The sequence below is a fragment of the Pyxicephalus adspersus genome, chromosome 1 (assembly GCF_032062135.1).
Source record: "Pyxicephalus adspersus chromosome 1, UCB_Pads_2.0, whole genome shotgun sequence".
Lineage (NCBI taxonomy): Eukaryota > Metazoa > Chordata > Amphibia > Anura > Pyxicephalidae > Pyxicephalus > Pyxicephalus adspersus.
This window is the reverse complement of record NC_092858.1, coordinates 100694917-100714231: the sequence shown is the minus strand read 5'-3', so window position 1 is coordinate 100714231 and position 19315 is coordinate 100694917. Positions and strand designations below refer to the sequence as shown.

Below are 19315 nucleotides of genomic sequence, written 5' to 3'. Positions count from 1 at the left end.
ACTGTTGGAATTTACCTTTTGAAATGCAAATAAAAATGCATTTACTCATAAATATTTGTTGCATATGCTGGGTGCAGGCAAGACCTTATTCCAGCAGGTTCTTTGTGATGGTGTAACACCAGCTACCAGCCAGTATCAGGGGCCTTTTTGTTGTATATAATTATGTTTATTGTCATTGCATGTTTGGAGCCACCAAGGTACTCTTCAAAGTGAAATGATGTATCATAATCTATACTAATATTTTTTACCTGCCATGGGTTATTGCAGTGTTTTGTTTTGAAAATCTGCACCCTGTTCTGATATAAGTTTTTAGTAATAAAAAAAAAAATCTGGTGTGATTTTTTTTTTTTTTTTATTGTATCTCTCGTAAAGGAATATTAGTGGAATTACACTACATGAGGAACTTTACTCCCTTCTTCCCTGGTCATTTTATTAATGCTCCAACAGTTGGGTTAGAAAATGGCGTGCTCAGCCTGTGCATTCACAGACAGCGTGGGGTGAGGCTGTGACATTCAGTGACCCAAACAGGCCAAACACGCAAGAGTGTTTTAACTGAGAGGAGGAGGCGATGCAGGAAAGTGAGAATTCTCATTTCACCATTCAAAAATTCTCAGCATTAAATGTTCGTTAACGGCTGTTGGCTCCTCATTATCAATATACCAGGCTGCATTTACAGCATAGTAATTATTCCACTTGCACTAAACCTATAGCTTGAGCTCTTGCTAATCTTGCGTGTCTCTGTTTTAGCTGTAATGTGTCTGAAGTCTGACATCCCTATAATCAGAGATAAAGTCAGGAAAGGACATGTGCACAATGACTGTGGGAATCATTCAATTCACAAAAACACTATCGCTGGATCCCTGAGCATTTGAGTCTACAGGGAACAGCGGAGGTGAATACGTCTTACATAGTAAAGTAAAAGGTATGATAAGGTGTAAAATAATAAGGTAAAAGTTTTCTTTAATGCACATCTAAAATAAGTCCCCTATGTTGTCCAGTTGAAGAATGAAACATGACTCATCTTTCTACATTACTTACTGCAACTGTGAGAAGGTCAGTCTGCATTCTCATTATTCTCATCTATGTGTTGCTGAACACCAGCCTTGATTACAAGTGTTTAAACTGCAACACTATAAATATCTTTTAGTGATCCTCATGTCACATACGATTGGGTCAATAGTTTATGTATATCAATTCACATAAACAGGAAAATTGTTTTCATTATTGCTTTCAGTCGAGTGAGTCAATGTAACACAAAAAAAAAAAAAAAATCTAGACAATACACATCACATGTGTAATAAACATATATGGCTCATATTTGGCAGCTAATTGGTATTCTATGAGGATTTTTATCCTACCTTACTAAAAGGTCCATTTTCATGTTCCCTATGAGCCACACACAGTGAGGATGTGCCCTGATTATGAAAAGGTGAGTAAAAGGTGTGGTGGGGAGGAGGCTGTTGAATTATTTAAAGAATAACTTTAACGTTAACCTATATTCAACGTACCCTGCCCTATATGTAATATATTTGTTTGCAAAATAATCAGTTTACAAAAGAAGTATAGATAAAAACGCAGATGTTACATGCAACATTCTTTGTGCCATATTGGAATGCTCTGAACCTACTACACCTAAAAAAAATGGTACCAAAATTATTGTTCTAAAAATGTTGATCTGTTCATAACGATAACAGACATCACTGTAAATCAAAAATGCAGGGAAGGCCAGTCCTCTTTAATTGGGGTAATCCCAGTATATACATCATCACTTTAGATTGGAAGACCTCTCTTGAGTAATCCGAAATGGCAAACTATAACCCTACTTCTGTGATAAAACAGGAGAAAAGTCATTTTAGTGGCATTGTCTGTGACAGCATTGAAGATGTATTTGGAGCTGGCAGATACTTCAGACTCATGTGAATGTCACAATGAGTGTTGTAGAGGAATCAGTACTGTGGGATTACTCTGGAGGGGTAAATGGAAGGAGAAATATAGCACATCAAAAGAAAAGACTGAGGCAAGAAGACTGGCAAGGATATGGTAATTGCAGTGTGACAAGACCAGATGCTAATACCACCACCTAGTGGACAACAACCAATGTGTTTAGTATGAGAAGAGTAATGCAACCCTGGAACTGGGGCATGCAGGTTTGCATTCTTTAAATACTGCTTTGTAAGGAGACATTTAATGCAATTAAATGCAGGACATTCATATAAACAGTAAAAAATGTTTTGTCATGCTACGGTTTATATATTTGCATTTAAACTTCTAAATCTTTGAATCTACTGTCGTTTGTTAACTGCATATCTGACAACAGCTAGGAACTGATTTTAATCCTCAAATAATACCAGAAAATAATTTATTTACCATTTTTTGTTTTCAGCTGGAGTTTCTCTTTAAGGTTCTGGTCTTTCTTGTCTTTGGATATCAGGGTGAATCGATCAAATGATTCTGAATGTAGACCATAGATACTATATACTGCCATGGGGCAGAGGGATAAAACAAGGAGTGTGACAGATTCATTAAGTAAAGGGAAATAAAGTAGCTCTGATCTAAGTCATGAACCTTGTCCCTGCACACAGCAGCTTTGTATGTCTGTACTGTGAATGTGAGAGCGCTCTACTTCAGAATTCTAACCATCTCTGGAGAGCAAGACAGAGCAAGACAGAGCATGTGGATATGGGGGGATGGGAATATCACTGATAAGAACATAGCAGGTAATAATTCCACAAAAGAGAAGCAATCAAAGTTTAGGACAATAGGGGAAAATATTGCAGTGGTGGCATTTTATGTTGGTTGTAGACATATTTATTATGTATGAAGCAACTTTAGTTGTAGCATTTTATTTATAAAGAGCATAATATTATATAGGATTTAACACAAACTATAATTTTTTTCTGGGGTATGGGGTTATTTGGTTGCTGTATTTATTACAGCACTGGACAAAATAGTCAGGCTGTGCTGCAAAAAATGTTCCCGGTAGTTTTGGCATTAATAACATGTCTTCTTAAAGAACAACTAACCTTTCCTTCTAAGCTTGTTATCAGCTATCTGTTCAGTTGTAGAATAAGTGCAGAAATCCCAAGTTCTGTCTTTCCCATCCTGCTTGCTTGCTTTAAATTGGTGTCTCAGATTTTTGAAGTGAGAGAGCTAACCAACCAACATCCCCAGAAAGAGATTACCAATAGCAGCTTCCAAATGTCTAAAAAAATCCAAATATATAAACATTTCTACTGGAGATTAGACAACATGACCATACATTTTACTTACATTACCAATAGTAATTTGTCATTCTTTATCAATAGATACATCCCTCCCCCCTTCCAGAGATTGTCACCTTAACCATAATATGGGTGCTTTGGCAAATACCAGCTTTGATAATACGGGCTTCAGGCAGAGCTGAGGGGCCAAAAATTATTTAAAGTAGGATCTGACATAATATGCTTTTTGTACCCTGGTAAACCTGTTTATAAATAGATCTATCAATGATAAATCATATATTTTTTTAACATTAGTAGTCTTTAAAGAATTCTATTTATTCTGAGTTATGTCATGTTGGCTTCTGGATCTTCAGATGACTTTGCCTGCCCAAGTTGTAAGCATTCTTAACCCTTTTCACCTTTTTTATTTTCATGGCATTCATGCAAGATTACACTTGGGATCACTATTTATTCCTCTTTCTGAACCCTATCTTTCCCTCATATGAGGTCAAACACATCTTTTGTTGGGAGTTTCTAGACTACAGGTGTCAAACACAAAGCCTGCAGGCTGAATCTGGACGGTCTGGCCGTTTTATGTGGCTGGTGGTGACTGTGCCGCATCCAAGCGCCTGACATTTCCAGGCAGGAGGACCCAGTCCCAGAAAGCTAGGTAGAAACAGGGAGGTCCACACAAAGTGCCTGACCATGCTTCAGGCAAAAGGACCCCAGTTGCTTCCTAACACTCCTGCTGAGACCCAGCACTAAACACAACTGTGCAGAATCCCAATCCTGCTGCCAGTAGTATGCTGCTGCTGCTCCAGGTATAGAATCTCAGCTCAAATCCAGCTAAATGCAGTTAAATTGATTGGGAGGCAGTTCATAATACAGATGGAATGCCCCGAAACATACAGCCAAAGCAACCCAGAAGTTTATTAAACCGAAGACGTGGAATATTCTTGAATGGCCAAGTCAGTCACCTGATCTGAACCCAATAGAGCATGCATTTCACTTGTTGAAGACTAAACTTCGGGCAGAAAGTCCCACAAACAGCAACTGAAAGCCGCTGCAGTAAAGACCTGGCAGAGCATTAAAAAGGAGGAAACCCAGCATCTGGTGATGTCCATGAGTTCGAGACTACAGGCTGGTATTGCGTGGTATGGTGTGTGATATGGTGTCTTAGGGTGTGGAAGGATCTATTCTTCTACTAAGACTATGTATCTTAATAAAAAGTTTGTCCCGCGACTTAGCCTGAGTTTTAGAATTTAGCCCCTTATGTGATTTGAGTTTGACACCCCTGATCTCAACCATGATTTTGCCATCAGTCTTGCAGAGGTCAATTTGTTTAAAGTGTACATAGTACAGTACATATTAATGAATTGGCTGTCAGATGGCTGCCAGATTTATGAAACTGTCATCAGGTATTGATTGCTGCAGTGTAATTAAACTAAACTGACCGAAGCTCCATTAACTCTAATGAAGTAATGCCTGTTTTTTTTGTTTTAGGGAGGACCACCAAATAAAAAAATTGACCAGCAGACCACTACGACGTTAATTCCCATTTTTCAAAATTTGTGATTAAGGTGTTTAAAACAATCAGCACTGATCTCTTTTGTGCCCTGTGACATCATCAGAAAGCATACGTTTGCTGGTGAACTATAATTTGGAGATCACACGTATCCCATTGTTAAAAACATGACAAGCACTAACTTTTAACAGTAGAAGTAGGATCCTAAGTGGTTGTTTTGTTTTATGAATAGGGTAAAAAGGTTGTTCATCAGAAAAACCAATAAAGCCCCAATAATACAAGGATGTTACCAATGCAGGTCATATGGGATATTGTTAATGCATATAGTAGTTGTCTAATATTGTTCTTATTGGTTATCCTTATGTTTCCCATTTCCAGCCCTTGGATTCACATTTGGATATGTTTTTCTAATGTTATAAATATATATTTTATTGTATTTGGAGTGATTCTTATCATGCATTTACCAATAATAGCTTCGTTATGATACTTGTGGTGACTGTAACTTATGCCTTTAATAACACGTGTCTACACAAAAGCAAGGGTGTTATTATGATTCTCTCCTCATCAGCTTATCATACCATGGCTTCTGCTCCTTCAAACATCTTAGAACTTTTTGTTACATTCAGAAGATAAATGATTGTTCATGTTCACTTACTGGATAGGTAACACAAGAGAAGGTGATATTCCATTATTATACTATTATAGTACTAATATAGTGAACACTACAATATCCTAAAGGTGCAGTTTTACATCCCACCCCTAGCAGACATTCACATAAGTATTTACCAGCATATAGAAGGAACTTACATCATTGCATACAAAATCTTTGACGTACAGTAAATTGAGCAGCAGCTTTAGTTCGTGTTGATATTGCAGCTACTAATGCTTTTAACAGTTCTCTTACAAAGCCTTTTGTAAAGTTGCACATTTTTAGCCTTGCTTGTGTACTAATAAAAGCTGACTGTTACTATGAAATGCTGCAAATGAATTGTTCTGTGCATTGTTAAAGTAGAGCTTAAAAGAAGAGAAATGTGATAGTTACTGCTATTGAGACAGTAAAAAGTTCAGAGGTCACCTGAAGTCTGACAGTTGCTGACTAGTCAAATAGGTGACCTTGCTGTCTGCTATCTTCTTAACATGCAACATGTGAGGTCATGCAATTGACTGGCAGTGCCTGTCAAATTTTAGATAACTTCTGACACTCCAGGTAAAATGTCAATTCTGATAAAACAAGTAAAGCTAAATAAAAATAAGGTAACCCTATACTTGGTGAATTAAATTCAAATAAAAGTGCTAATCAAAAATCAAATATTACCTTCCTATGTAGTACTTATATTGCCTTTTGCATCCTTGATAGCTTAGAAATAGATTGTATAATTTAGGCAAGCCCTCATTATACAACATTTTGGTAGATTTTATTTATATATTTTATGTATATATATATATATATATATATATATATATATATATATATATATATGACATTTTAGAGCTATAACACTGTACCAGAGTTATCTAGGCATGTTACCATGATCCAATTTTTAGGTGGACTGATCCTATTATACACACTTTAAGTTCATATGAGACTATTTTGTTATGTAGGCAATTTGTGTATGGCGGTTATCAAAGGTTATTCACAGTTGACAGTTTGGTGATTCAGAAATATCTATTTCTAATATATTCTCAGGAAATGTCTATAATAGAAAAACAACAGCAGCCATTTGTGAAATAAAACATCCTAGTTCTACATGCAAAAGACAGTGATAGTACTTTTCTTTTATGAATTTATCATGTTAGAGAAGGAGATGCGATTATCATATCAGCCAACATTGTTACTGTTACCTCAGTCAGAGTGCTCATTTGTGCACCTGGGTGCATATTATTTGTGTCTACTTGTAAGCATCTAGAACTGCTTAAAAACAAAAAGCTTCTCAAACCTCCTGTTATATGTAAATGATTAGGCATTTTTTATATTATCTAAGGGTACTTTGTCTTCATCGTGGCACAATCAGCGAGAAGAAACAATTTTTGTCAGTTAGTATCCCAAAAATATATTTTCAGAAAAAAATCTTGATTTTCAGACTTTTTGCATTTATATATCTATTGGATTATTGCTGCCTATAAAGCCACCAAATAGCCATTAAAATGTATTATTTTTAAAAGCAATGAGTGCAGGTACCTGGAATTATCCCGATACCTCTATAATTATGTGCACTTCAGCATCATTACTATGAGAGGGAGAGGCAGCACTAGGGACCAATCAGGATTAGCTTCAGGACACATCTGCTAATAGTAATCATGCTGACAGGAGAGTGATGGCTGATCAATGTGCTACAACTTTGAAGAGATGCCTTGATTCTAAGAGTAGTGAATAAAATTACAGTTTTTTTTGCAAGGTAAAACTATTCCCAATTATGTATGTAGATGCTTAGAGTTTAACTTCAAAGAATTAAATCTCATATTCACTAAATCTGATTGATGCAAAAATTATGCTCCAGTTTATTTTTTATTTGAAACTGTTGCAGTAAAAGTACTTGAGGTAAGGCATGCAGAAATTTTACCAAACCTGGGTTCTTTGCATTGTATTAGTAACCTCAATGCAAACCAAAGTCACAGAGGGAAAATCAAGAATGTGCATGGGATTCGATTGATGGACAAACTTTTGCACGTATTTGTATTTCTTTTAGGGAAAGCTTTAAATGGGATCCTTCCAGTGGTGTCCCGCTAAATTCTTAATGGAAATGATCATACAACTGTTATTTTAGAATTTTAGTCATAGGAAACTATTTCGGTCTCCAAAAAAAAGAGAAAAAGATTTCTGTGTTTTGATTCTAAAGCTACCCTCTTTAGCATCCAAACAAAATTAACCTTGTACTGTTCACCTTACATGTTTCATTTCTATGAATTATGGATAATGTATACGGATTGGGATTAGTTGGTATGCAATTAAAGTTTAGGTAAACCCAAGAACAAACATTTGTGTACAACCTCCCTGCATTTAGAGGTGACTTGCATTCACCTTTTTCTATCATCTGCTTTCTAGATGGATGTGCTCTATACTTCAGAGGTAAATTTGGCAGGCTGATGACACTGCTTGTGATTTCAGTGCAGTGGTGGAGGTTTGAAGCTCAGTAAATTTCTAGCTGGTATTTTTCTGTACTAGCTGTGCCTGTAATGTCACAAAACATGAGGCATGTATTGAAGAGATGTCATGAATATGTTTATTATGTTGAACCTAATGAGAACTGTACTGCATAAATGTTCTGGTTTTGGCTTAGTTCAGTGTGCATAGTTATGCCAACCTATATCTCTCAAAGTTTGTAGTTAGATTAATATTATCTAGGCTAAGCATGTCAGAAGTAAAACAATAAATGAAAAATTTTATTCCTACAATATACAGTATATGTATGTTAGATGTTATGATTTTGCTGATCCTAATTAGATTTTTTTTTCTATCTTTTTATTTCAGAATTCCATCAGACATAACCTTTCCCTACATACACGTTTCATCCGCGTCCAGAATGAGGGAACTGGAAAAAGTTCCTGGTGGATGCTAAATCCAGAAGGTGGAAAGACTGGAAAAACCCCACGTAGGAGAGCAGCTTCAATGGACAGTACAAGTGGCAAGTTTCTAAGAATAAAGGGAAAAGCTGGGAAAAAGAAACAACAAGTGCAAACCACACCAGAACAGACAGAAGGCAGTCCGGCTTCCCAACAAGCAAAGTGGTCTGAAAGCCCAGCATCTCATACCAGTGATGATTTTGAGGTATGGGCAGAGTTCCATAATCGAGCTAATCCTGTGGCAGGAAATATGAGTGGAAGACTTTCACCTATCTTGGGTAATGATGAGCCTGATGAACTGGAGGATGATGAGGTGACACCCTCCTCCCCTCTTATGTACCCAAGCCCATCTAGTGCTCTTTCACCCAGCACTCATTGTTCAGTTGAAATGCCAAGGCTTACAGAAATGGGTGGTTCCATTGGTCTGGGTGAGGGACTTTCTGATCATTTATTAGACGAGTTGCAGGATGGTTACAGTGTAAACTCTGCTACTTCCTTACGCCAACGAAGCCCTGGGTTCGCCTTCACCTCCAAGTGCCCCCCACTAAGCAACACATCAAATGCATTTTGTGGCAACATTTACAGTCAGCCAACAATGGGCATGATGAGAAGATTACCAATGCAGACAATCCAAGAGAACAAACAAGCTTCTTTCTCTCCTGGAAGTACCTACAGGAATTCTTCCCTCCAGGATCTTCTTACATCAATGTCCTATGGACACAAAGAAGCCATTGCACAGACTGATCCGGGTTTATCTTCTGCAATGGGGCCACAGCGCAATCACAGGCAGAACACAGGCATGCTAAACAACTGTGACTCAGGGTCCGTACCCTACTCTACTAGTTTAATAAAGAGCCACAATTTGTACCACCCATCCACTATAAACCATCATTGCTCTGTTAATAACAGTGCCTTAGCTAGCTTAAGTGGACTGGTAAATTCAGAATCATGCAGCTTGTCTTCAGCTCCACATCATTCTTATTTCAGTAGTCAAAGTGGGCATGGAAGCTTGCTGGAAGGGCCATACCAAGGTGCATATCACCACCATCATCACCATCATCATCATCCCCAAGTTTGCAACCAAGACAGATTTCCACCAGATTTAGACCTGGACATGTTTAGTGGTACTTTAGAATGTGATGTGGAATCCATCATTCTCAATGACTTCATGGACAATGATGAGATGGACTTTAATTTTGACTCTGCTCTACCACCACAAGGTGGGTTTAACATGGCTGCTGCAGCACAGCAAAATCAAAGCTGGGTACAAGGTTAAAATAGAAGTAAGGCCGGGTTGTACGGTGTTTCCTGAAGGCAATCAAAAAGATGTTTAGCTTAACTAGATATTTATTTGATGTGCAATGGTTGGGTTGAAACTTTTCTGCAAATTATGAAAGACCTTAAGTTTTATAGAAATGTCTCTTGTTGGTTAAGATTGTGGCTTCAATATTCTATATCATGGCGTTAAAAGTTAAAATCAAATTTAGTTTTAATAGCACAACTAAAAAAAAGTCCCGTAAAATATGGAAAGAGCTATGAGAACTTGCCTTTAAGACCGTTGTCCTTCTGGGAGTTGTTTCATTTTATTTCATAAGGGGAAAAGCTATTCATGTTCTCATATTAGTCTGGGTGTGATCATTAGGGTGTCTATTTTTGTTTCATAATTTTGAGCATGAGTGACAAAGAAAGTTGGACTATAACCATCTTTAATGCCCTTGCCCTATGAAATACAATAACATTTTAATATTTTCACACTACAATAACATAATCACTTCCATTTGTTTGCTCCAATAAATTATATCATATTAATCTGTATTTAACTACAAATTGTATTGGCCAATGATACCCAAACTGACAGGACATGTTTTTTTACTTTTAATATAAACAGTGACTCTTTGGTGGTTCTTTTAATGGTTGAGGGTTTAATGATCTGCTGGAGCACCTGTAAGCTTGGAAAACATATCATGTTTCGTGGTCACTGAAGACCTAAATCTGGGAACAGTAAGATATATATATATATATATATATATATATCCTTGTCATCCACATAATCGACAAATGGAAGAATCACTTTTTCATTCAAATAACAGGGATCCAGACCAATTATGAGCTAACAGTTCTGAAGTGAATCTAAAGGGTGCCTTAGACTCAATATATTAGGAATGTAACTAAAACACTAAGAATTATTTACTAATGGGAAGATTGTTCCTGATAAAATAAAAATGTAAATCGACCAAAGATCACAAGGTCATGTGACTTCCATATTATTTGTTACAGTCTTCAGAGGTGTTAGGCAACAAAAAAAGGAATTTATTCTAAAAAAAAAAAGTTTAATAGGAAATAACATCCTCCAGCAACCTCAGGTTTAAATGATGATATCAACAGTTGGTTGTTATCAGTTTTTTTAGAAAAGTAAAATATATTTAGGACAGCTAAACACATTAAAATATTATGTGTTCATTAAATCATAAAATTTAAATACAGCAAGTTTAGGTACCTGAATCTTTTGTTAATGTTGCCCTCCTTAAGTGATTTGCACTGCGGGAGAGAGAGGGGAAGCAATAGTTTACTATATTGTTCAGTACTCTATAGCATGCTTAGAGAAAGAATGAGCAGAGTGAAGACCTCTACATTGTGCTGCTTCTTTATAATCCCCTCTGTAGTCTGGGGGAGGGCTGGAGACTAAGCTGTTTTGCCTAACTAGACTGATGTCACCAAAACTGGTTGTGCTGTCTAGCAGGGGCTGTTGGTATTACAAGACCACCTGAACAGAATAGTGAATCCTTTGGCAATTGAGTTATAATTATTCATTCCAGTAATTAGTAAATTTTTAATGAATACGTTACATAGAAAATCATTTCTGAACACTGTGGCCAATATTATGCAAGTTTTAGTCCATGAAAAATTCTAAAATGTAAAATGTAAGTTTTCTATCATAGCTTTGAATTATTGAGTGTTATCACCCATCTTAGGGTAATACATCTACAGGACTTGTAACAAATTAAAACATAAACAGATTCCCCCTGGATTGAATGGTAGGGGTGTTGGACAAGTAGGTGTTCTGATCTGTGAGCGAGATTCTGCAAGAGAGGTGGAGAACTACAGGGTCTGATTTATAAAAGAGATATAGGAAACTTTTTAGATTCACAGCTATTCTTTTTTCACTACAAGTTTGATGGTAAAAATTAGCAACACCCCTATTTACATTCCCATTTCAAACCTCCCAACTTTAATCTGACCAACCAAAAGTGATATTTCAGTTGTCGGTAGAGCTTGATATGCTAATGCATTCATATGGTTTTAGGAGTTTTCAAAATGAAGCCATAGACAGTGGTCAAAGATTACTCTTAGTTAACAACAGTAATATTAGAATTGGCCAATAAAATGTAATGGATAGGAATTTCCTGTAATCATTATCACCTATGTTACAACTGAAGAAATTACATACATAAACTCTAAACACCCCTACCTCTCCATGATTTAAATCCTTTGTAAACTTTGTAGTTATAAAGTCTCAGACTTCTGATGCAGTATAATTGCACCAACGTGACCATCAGATAAAACATTAATCTGAATATTTCACAAAATAATGATATCTACAATTTTTTCTGTGTACCCTATATAACAAATAGAAAATCCAGTTGCACACTTTGACTCTTTGCACTGCCTTGCTTAAACCATATCTAAAATGGCCTATTCATCCCGTTGACCATATGATCTTTTTTCTATTATAAGTGCGTTTGTGTTTAGACTTGTGCAACAATTGATCTAAAGATGTCAATTTGTTGTCAAAACTGCATTACTCTTGATTTTCTGCCCTAATCAAAATCCAACTCAAATGAACAGATGCTGACATCTCACTGAAGTTCTAGTTTTGTACAAATTCACTATTTATTTCCTTTAATTCTTATTCTTATATTCTAAAAGAAGAGAAAAAAATACCATGAAATTATAAAAACACTTGTTCTTCCAGAGAGCACAAGCTGTCAGAGAAATTACCCTAATTTGCCATAACACCAAAAGGGCATTTACATAAATAAAAATTGCACAGTGTTTTATAAAATGGTGCTAACTAAATGGTTATAATGTTATGTGGTGTGCACTATATATTGAACTGCATGCAGTCTGAACTGTCTAGGTCAGTTTCTGTGTGACCAGGGCAACTGTCCAAGGGCCTGTGTCGCTGGGTTTTGTTTGCACCAGATGGGCTTTTGTATTTCTATACAAGTCTATAGGAATTCTAAAACTGCTCGAAGCAAATGCTAGTTTAAAAAAACGATCATCTGCAGGTCAAGTTCACCTGTCTGACAATTGATTTAAGAAATTCTTTATTTAGGATTTTTATGAATAATAAAAATACAAGGAACAAAAAGAGTGATCAATATGATTAAAACCAGTGACCTGTCTATCATTTCTGAATACTCACTGAAGCATATCAAACTTATGCTAACACAGGCCCTTAAGCAGGACTTACTGAAATGCAGCAAAGTTTGGGAAAATGCTACATTTTTTAAACTGTTTAAGGTAGTGACTTTTACAATGGTGGTAACTGTCTTGTAGTGTGTGTGCAAATCATGTATGAAACTGGGGCATGAAAAAACATGAAACAGTTGACTAGCTTGACCAAACCCCCAATGTTATGTTACTTTGCATTGTAGCAACAAGAGCACAGTAGTATGGAACTCAATCTTTAGCTCATGAATGTGCAATTGTTCATTTTCTGTATTTATTTTAGAGAAAAGTACATCAAAATTGGGACCGAGCTTCTGTAAATGTTATGCGTATCAATGCTATTGGTCTTAGAATGAAATTTGTTTTCCATGCAGAGAGTAAATTTAGCCAATAATAAATACTCAAATTCAAGCCATTAGCTTGAACTCTCCCTATTCTCCAATAACTGCAAATTCAAAACACCCCACGCACCCCTAGATTGCAGCTATAAAATGAACATATGTATTTTGCCTCTACTTACAAACCTAATGAATATTTTATGCCCTACAAACTCTTTACCCTTCACCTCTCCTTGGTAAGTAATAGGGTTTTACTTGATAAGAGCAATGCTGTGCACTTTCTACACTGCTCATGCAGATTTCTGTATTCATTAGCTTAAAGCTGTGAGGATCTGCCGGGCATTAAGGTAGCCATAGACCTTAGTTTACACTCAGACCTGCAGGGATGACCCAACTGTCAAGAACAGCCTTTGACTAGAAGTTCATTTTCTATAGAACATTATTTAAATTACACCATTTGCCTTTTTAAATAGAAGGGTGATTTTTTTTTTGTAAACTTTCACAGATTCATTTGTGGTACTGGCATTCTTCATTTCTACAAGTTATATTTTTAAAGCAGTGACAATGTTTTTCTCATTTTGGAAGTTGCCCTAATACAGGAAGTTGTTATAAATGCTGCATAAATGCTGCAAATGACAGGAATAACCAGTTTTAAGGAGTAAAATAACAATATGAAAAAAAAAGACATAAAAGGAAATGTGAGATGCTTTTTATTATTATGGTTTAGATATTTTTTAAATATTCAGGCAGAAGAACAAGGAGGACAGAAGAGCAGAATGGCACCACCATTAGCTTATGTCCAAGGCAAGAATAGAACATTTTTTAACCTGTCTGTTAAATCCCCTCTACATCCCCTCTACATCTCTTCTCCATCAATGGTCAGCCTGGTCTGTGCCTATCTCATGCCTTTAGTCAGCTGCATTTCCCAGGTATACTAAATCATTGGTTGACTAAAGGTGCGTACACACTTCCAATTTTTATCGTTCCAATCGAACGACGAACGATCGATTGGGCAAAAAATCGTTCGTAAAAAAGTAACCAACGACGCCGACGAACGAGGAAAGTCGCTGGAAACGAACGACCGGACCGACGGATCGGATTGGACGACGATCGTTGAACATCGTTCGTGTGTACGGTCGTTCGTTGATCGTCCATGGTCAGAGCATGCGTGATGAACGAACGTCCGTTCACTTTTCTGTCGTGCACATAGTTCCTCTATCGCTCAAACGATCGTATCTATTGTGTGTACAATATCTACGAACGATCGTGTCGTTAACTCTATGTGCAGGATCGGTGCTATACGATCGGTCGTATATATCGTGCATGAACGTTCGTCGTTCGTTTTCCAACGATAATAATTGGAAGTGTGTACGTAGCTTAACATGCAAACTAAAAGCACAATGCATCCATAGGGAAATTAATATTTTTAGGGAAAGGGCTCCTCCTAACATTTTATTGACCTGTAAACCCAGCGACATAGTCAAAAAAGATGTTTTGACATGAAAACAAAAACCATCAATCAACACCAGCTAAAGATCCAGTGAAAACTGCCACAGAGACTTTCTGAGTAGGAAGTAGGGATCAGACTTACAAAACTCCAACACATGAACCTTGGTGCCCATGTGGAGAGGGACACTTCTCTTATCTAGGGAATTACATCTACCATAAAACTGTTAACCAGTTAGCCACTTACTGTACATATCAGTGCTGATCAAGCAGAAATGCGTGTAGTTCAGTAAGCCATTTTCTTTATGTAGCTTTGAAATCAAAGCAGAGTTACTGTACTTGAAATGGAGGAGTATAATGATGTATGTTGTGTGATTTGTTGTGTTATGGCGTTATAGCCAACCTGCTTTCTCTATGTATACTGTTCCATCACATTTTTATGGTTTTTGTGTGTATAGTATGCTCTTTAAAGGCTGCATTGCCGCAGCCCTTTCTCTGCCATTATTTATTCAGATGTCAGGAACAGAAGGACAAGGTAAATGCTCTAAAAGCCAAGGAACTAAGTTTACCCCAATTACAAAATATATATTTTTAAATCCAATGATGAATACATTTTTAAATAAAAAAATCAATAAATAACATCAACTAACATTAAACCCCCTATTCAGCCCTTAACACTACCTAAATACTAATTTTTTTAAAGAATGATTCTACCCTGGAATCCTCATATTTAAACGGTTTCTGATTTACTGCATATATATGATTGTTTACATGTTTATTGGTATTTTTTTTTTTAATTTCCTGAACAGAATTTAATATATACAGAAACATGTACATACAGAAAATATATTCGGAATAATTTTTATTTTATTTGTATCTTGTTTTCTATACACTCAAAACATTTTAAGCTCAATTTTTAAGGACTGTTATTTTTTTTTGTGACCTCTGTAATAATAATGGAGGTCTTGCAATTGTGACAAGGTACATTTATGTTTCAGCATAGTTTAAGGCAGAAAAATTAAACCGATAAAGGGATAAACTTGAAAAGTTGCTTTTTGGTAATGCCCTCCACTATGGAGGTAGTTTTTGAGGATTGGGACTAACAGGTAAGGGGGGAACCTACAAGGCTAACTCCGAAAGTGCCTTACTGCACCTGGAAATGCCATGTAGTATCTCAGTTACAATAATGTTTTCTTTAACGGACATAGCTCGCTGCGTGACGACTATTCTGAATACTTAGATCATGAACAATAGCCGCCTTGTATAATGGTTTTGAGTATCCCAATATCAGTTTGTGGTACAGTGTAACGATGCTCAGTATCACTATACATTGCTTCACTTTGCCCATCTGGATCCCCCCTTGTCCTCCTCACTGCAGTGTAAAGCAATTGTAATGTTTTTTGGGTGTTGTTGTGTAGTGTGTGAATCTTCAGATGTAACATAAACCTGTGTATACTGACTGTACAGAATATTTTCAAGAATAAAATTGTTTTAAGTATTGTATGTCTTATGTGTGTTCATTTGATATTTACTGTTGCGTGTGATATGATAAGTCTGTCATAAAACTTATCAATCTTTAATTGTACGGTGGTAATAATAAGAAACAACTGTCAACAATAAAAAATCAATTTCAGGAATTGTCACAAGGCGCAGAGTCTAAGCATTAACCAGGTCTTTTCTAGGGCCTCTAGTGGTGAGAATGTCGCACTGCTGGTTACCGCCAGGTTGCGGTCTTTGGGCACAACAGGGTAGGCAGGACTATACACGGTACCAAATCACTAAGCAGAAGAATCGTCAAGGAAGGCCGAGGTTGAGACAGGGAGCAAGCAATAGAGGTCAGGTCACAAGCCAGAGGTCAAATACCAGGGATCCAGGAAATAGACTGAACAACAAGGGGTTAACACAGGAGCTGGACAGGGTAAGCACTGAATTAGCCAACAGGTATACAGGAAATGGTCAGCTCAGAGTTAGGAGGCTTGGCACAAATGCTGAGTGCTGTGTCTGAGCCAGCTAAATAGTCAGGGATGATTAAGAGGCTATTTCCTGATGGGCGAAACTGAGAAAACTTGGAAGAGAAGGCACGGCCAGGGTCAGAACTGCCCGCATGTGCAGGAGAAGCGCCTGCTTCCAGTACTCTGAGACCTAGCAGCCGGTATAAGGTTATTCCAGCCAAAAAATACGTCCCCACTCCTTTTCCCATACAATAAAGCGTCAATAATACTTAGCTTCCAGGTTTCTTGGGAAAACCTGCTACAATTATTATATCCACAGCTCAAAGTACATTAGTGTGGTGGTCAATTGAAATAATACCTCTTATATTGCTGGCCAGTGAGAACAATGTCACCCTTACAGATAGCCAAAAAGATCAATGGAAACCGACCTTAGAGTCACAAACTGTTCATTGCTCAAAGAACCCTGGCAACCTCTGGAGGAACTCTTGGGTCCCATGGAACCCTGTTTGAGAAACATTTTCCATGTTGCCATTAATATTACTAACATTAAGTGGCCATATGGTAAAACAGCAAACGCATTTCACAGGCTGGTTTTGTCCTTTACAGCAATAAATAAACAAAGCACAGCTCACAATCATACACTTTAGATAAGGAATATAGCACAAAACAGTGCAAAATATTGTAAACATTTGTTTGGTGTTTTAGGGCTTCTGACCATTGGACCATCAGAAAATTGGAACGGCCGGTCAAGGGAGAAAGTGGTATCGGATCAGTTGTGTCAATCCTTTCTTATTCCAATCCCACATCTAGACCAAAAGAGCATTAAACAACTGTAGCTGCGCACTGCAAGGGTAATTTTTACAGCCAAATCGAGATTAAATACCAAAATGCAGAATAAAAAACATACATAAACCCACAACTACTAATTACATGTTACCTCTCACCAACTGACTGCAGTTACAGCAGTGAAATATTTACTGCAATAAAACAATTGATCACTGCCTGCCATCTATGTAATTGAGAGTGTGCTGATTGTGGATGATGTTGAAGATTTCAGCCTTTCAGTAAATCAATTCTGCTAGACTAGTAAAAGAAAATAATTATAAAATTTTGCAAAGTCACATTGCAGTATTATAAGGATTTCATCTTCAGGCATTTAATATAGCAATGAAAATGTAGTATATTATGTGTTACACAATATAGACAGAAGGTGCCTTGAGTAATACAAATAGGAGAAGCAGTCTGGAAAAAAGTAAATGGACTAAATATATATATATATATATATATAACATTTTTTTATTTTTCATGTGTACTATCACCAGTATTAAAGCTGCTGTTTAAAAAAGGTTTGTCAGTCATTTCAAACATACTCTAAATTTTATTTATTTTTTCCCACTATCGATTTCCAGAACAAATTCATGTCATTTGAAAATTTAAAAAAGAACTCTGTGAAAGATGTTGTTTAAACTACGTTAGCTAAGAAAATAACCTATTGTACCAAATTACTAATTTTCCTATTGCCCTTAGAGCAGAAGAGATGTTAGTACATACCGCCCAGTTCCCTGTGCTCTTTTAGGGTATTTCTTTTATTAAATTAGGGAACGGTGCAAAAACTATTTGTAGCACAATTACAAATACCATTTATCTGTTTTATATAACATAAGTAAACCTAAATGTACTAGAAAGTTCTCCAGAATTGTTGGCAAAAGCATTTGGACATTTGGGCACAATCCATTTTTAAAAAACTTTATGGAGCAAAGATGGTGTCAATAATCAGACACCTTATAAAAAAAACTGGAATCATCCAAAATTAAATACAGCTCACTGGCATGTTTCTTAAGATCTGTCAAAGATGTCCAATTCTCCTAGTAACGATATAAATGAGGATGGTCGCCTACTGCAAGGAGAGCATTGTTAAACAGCCTACTGAGACAGTTTCACTGCATTGTGGAATATTTTTATTAGTGGCTAGGTAGCTAACAGCGGGCCCCTGTACAGAACTGACTTGCAAGCCCCACCACCACCAAGCTGATTTGGGACTCATGTTGGCTGGAGGATTCAGGGCCCGTATGGCAAATTTTGCACCTCCCCATGACTGTTCCGTTCTGCATGCTGCAACAATGACTTTCCTGAATACCTGCATTTGTGTCCTGCAGATACAAAAGTACAAGGGCTTCAGAAAAAACACTGCACAACACAAGTCAGAGGTATCATTGACATCTGTTGTTATTTATAACTCTGCTAACTATTTAAACCTTTAAAAAATTACAAAAACCCTACTCTGTGCTCCAACAGCAGGTGGTCATGTGATCAAATGTCCAAGCCAGTGTTTCTAAACCTTACTATAATTACTATACCCACAGCTCACAGTACAATACTGTGGGGGTCAGAAGTAAGAATGCTTGTTACATTGCTAGATTGCTGGCTAGTGGGGAGAATGTCACCCTTACACATAGCCAAAAAGATTATTGGGTTCAATTCATTTATTGTTTTTTTGCTTTGTTTGTGAATAACTCAGTGAGGATTTTATACAGTAACTAACACAAAACTGCTTAAAAATGAATTTATGAAAATAATGTACCAGTTCCGACTTACATACAAATTCAACTTAAGAACAAACCTTCAGTCCCTATCTCATATGTAATCCGGGACTACCTGTACTGTCTGCTATTAGTTACTCTCTAAAGTAATATTCAATATTGCAGCCTGCATATAATTGGAGAAGAGCCAGTAATATGACTTTAATAGTTCACATGAGCAGGCTCTTTTGGACTTTATTTTACAACTTAGTGTAATTTTTATTGTGCTTTGACAGCCTGGGACTTTCAAAGCCGGTAAAGC

The 19315-nt window shown here is 36.7% G+C and overlaps 1 protein-coding gene across 1 annotated transcript in view; it reads left to right on the top strand.

The window, feature by feature from the left end:
- Positions 1–16021, top strand: part of LOC140337264 (forkhead box protein O6-like) — a 58782-nt gene extending 42761 nt beyond the window's left edge. The window contains exon 2 of the mRNA XM_072420923.1: positions 8195–16021. Within this exon, the coding sequence (XP_072277024.1) occupies positions 8195–9562 (1368 nt within the window). The 3' untranslated portion in view covers positions 9563–16021. The remainder of the gene's footprint in view (positions 1–8194) is intronic.
- The last annotated feature ends 3294 nt before the right edge of the window (positions 16022–19315 follow it).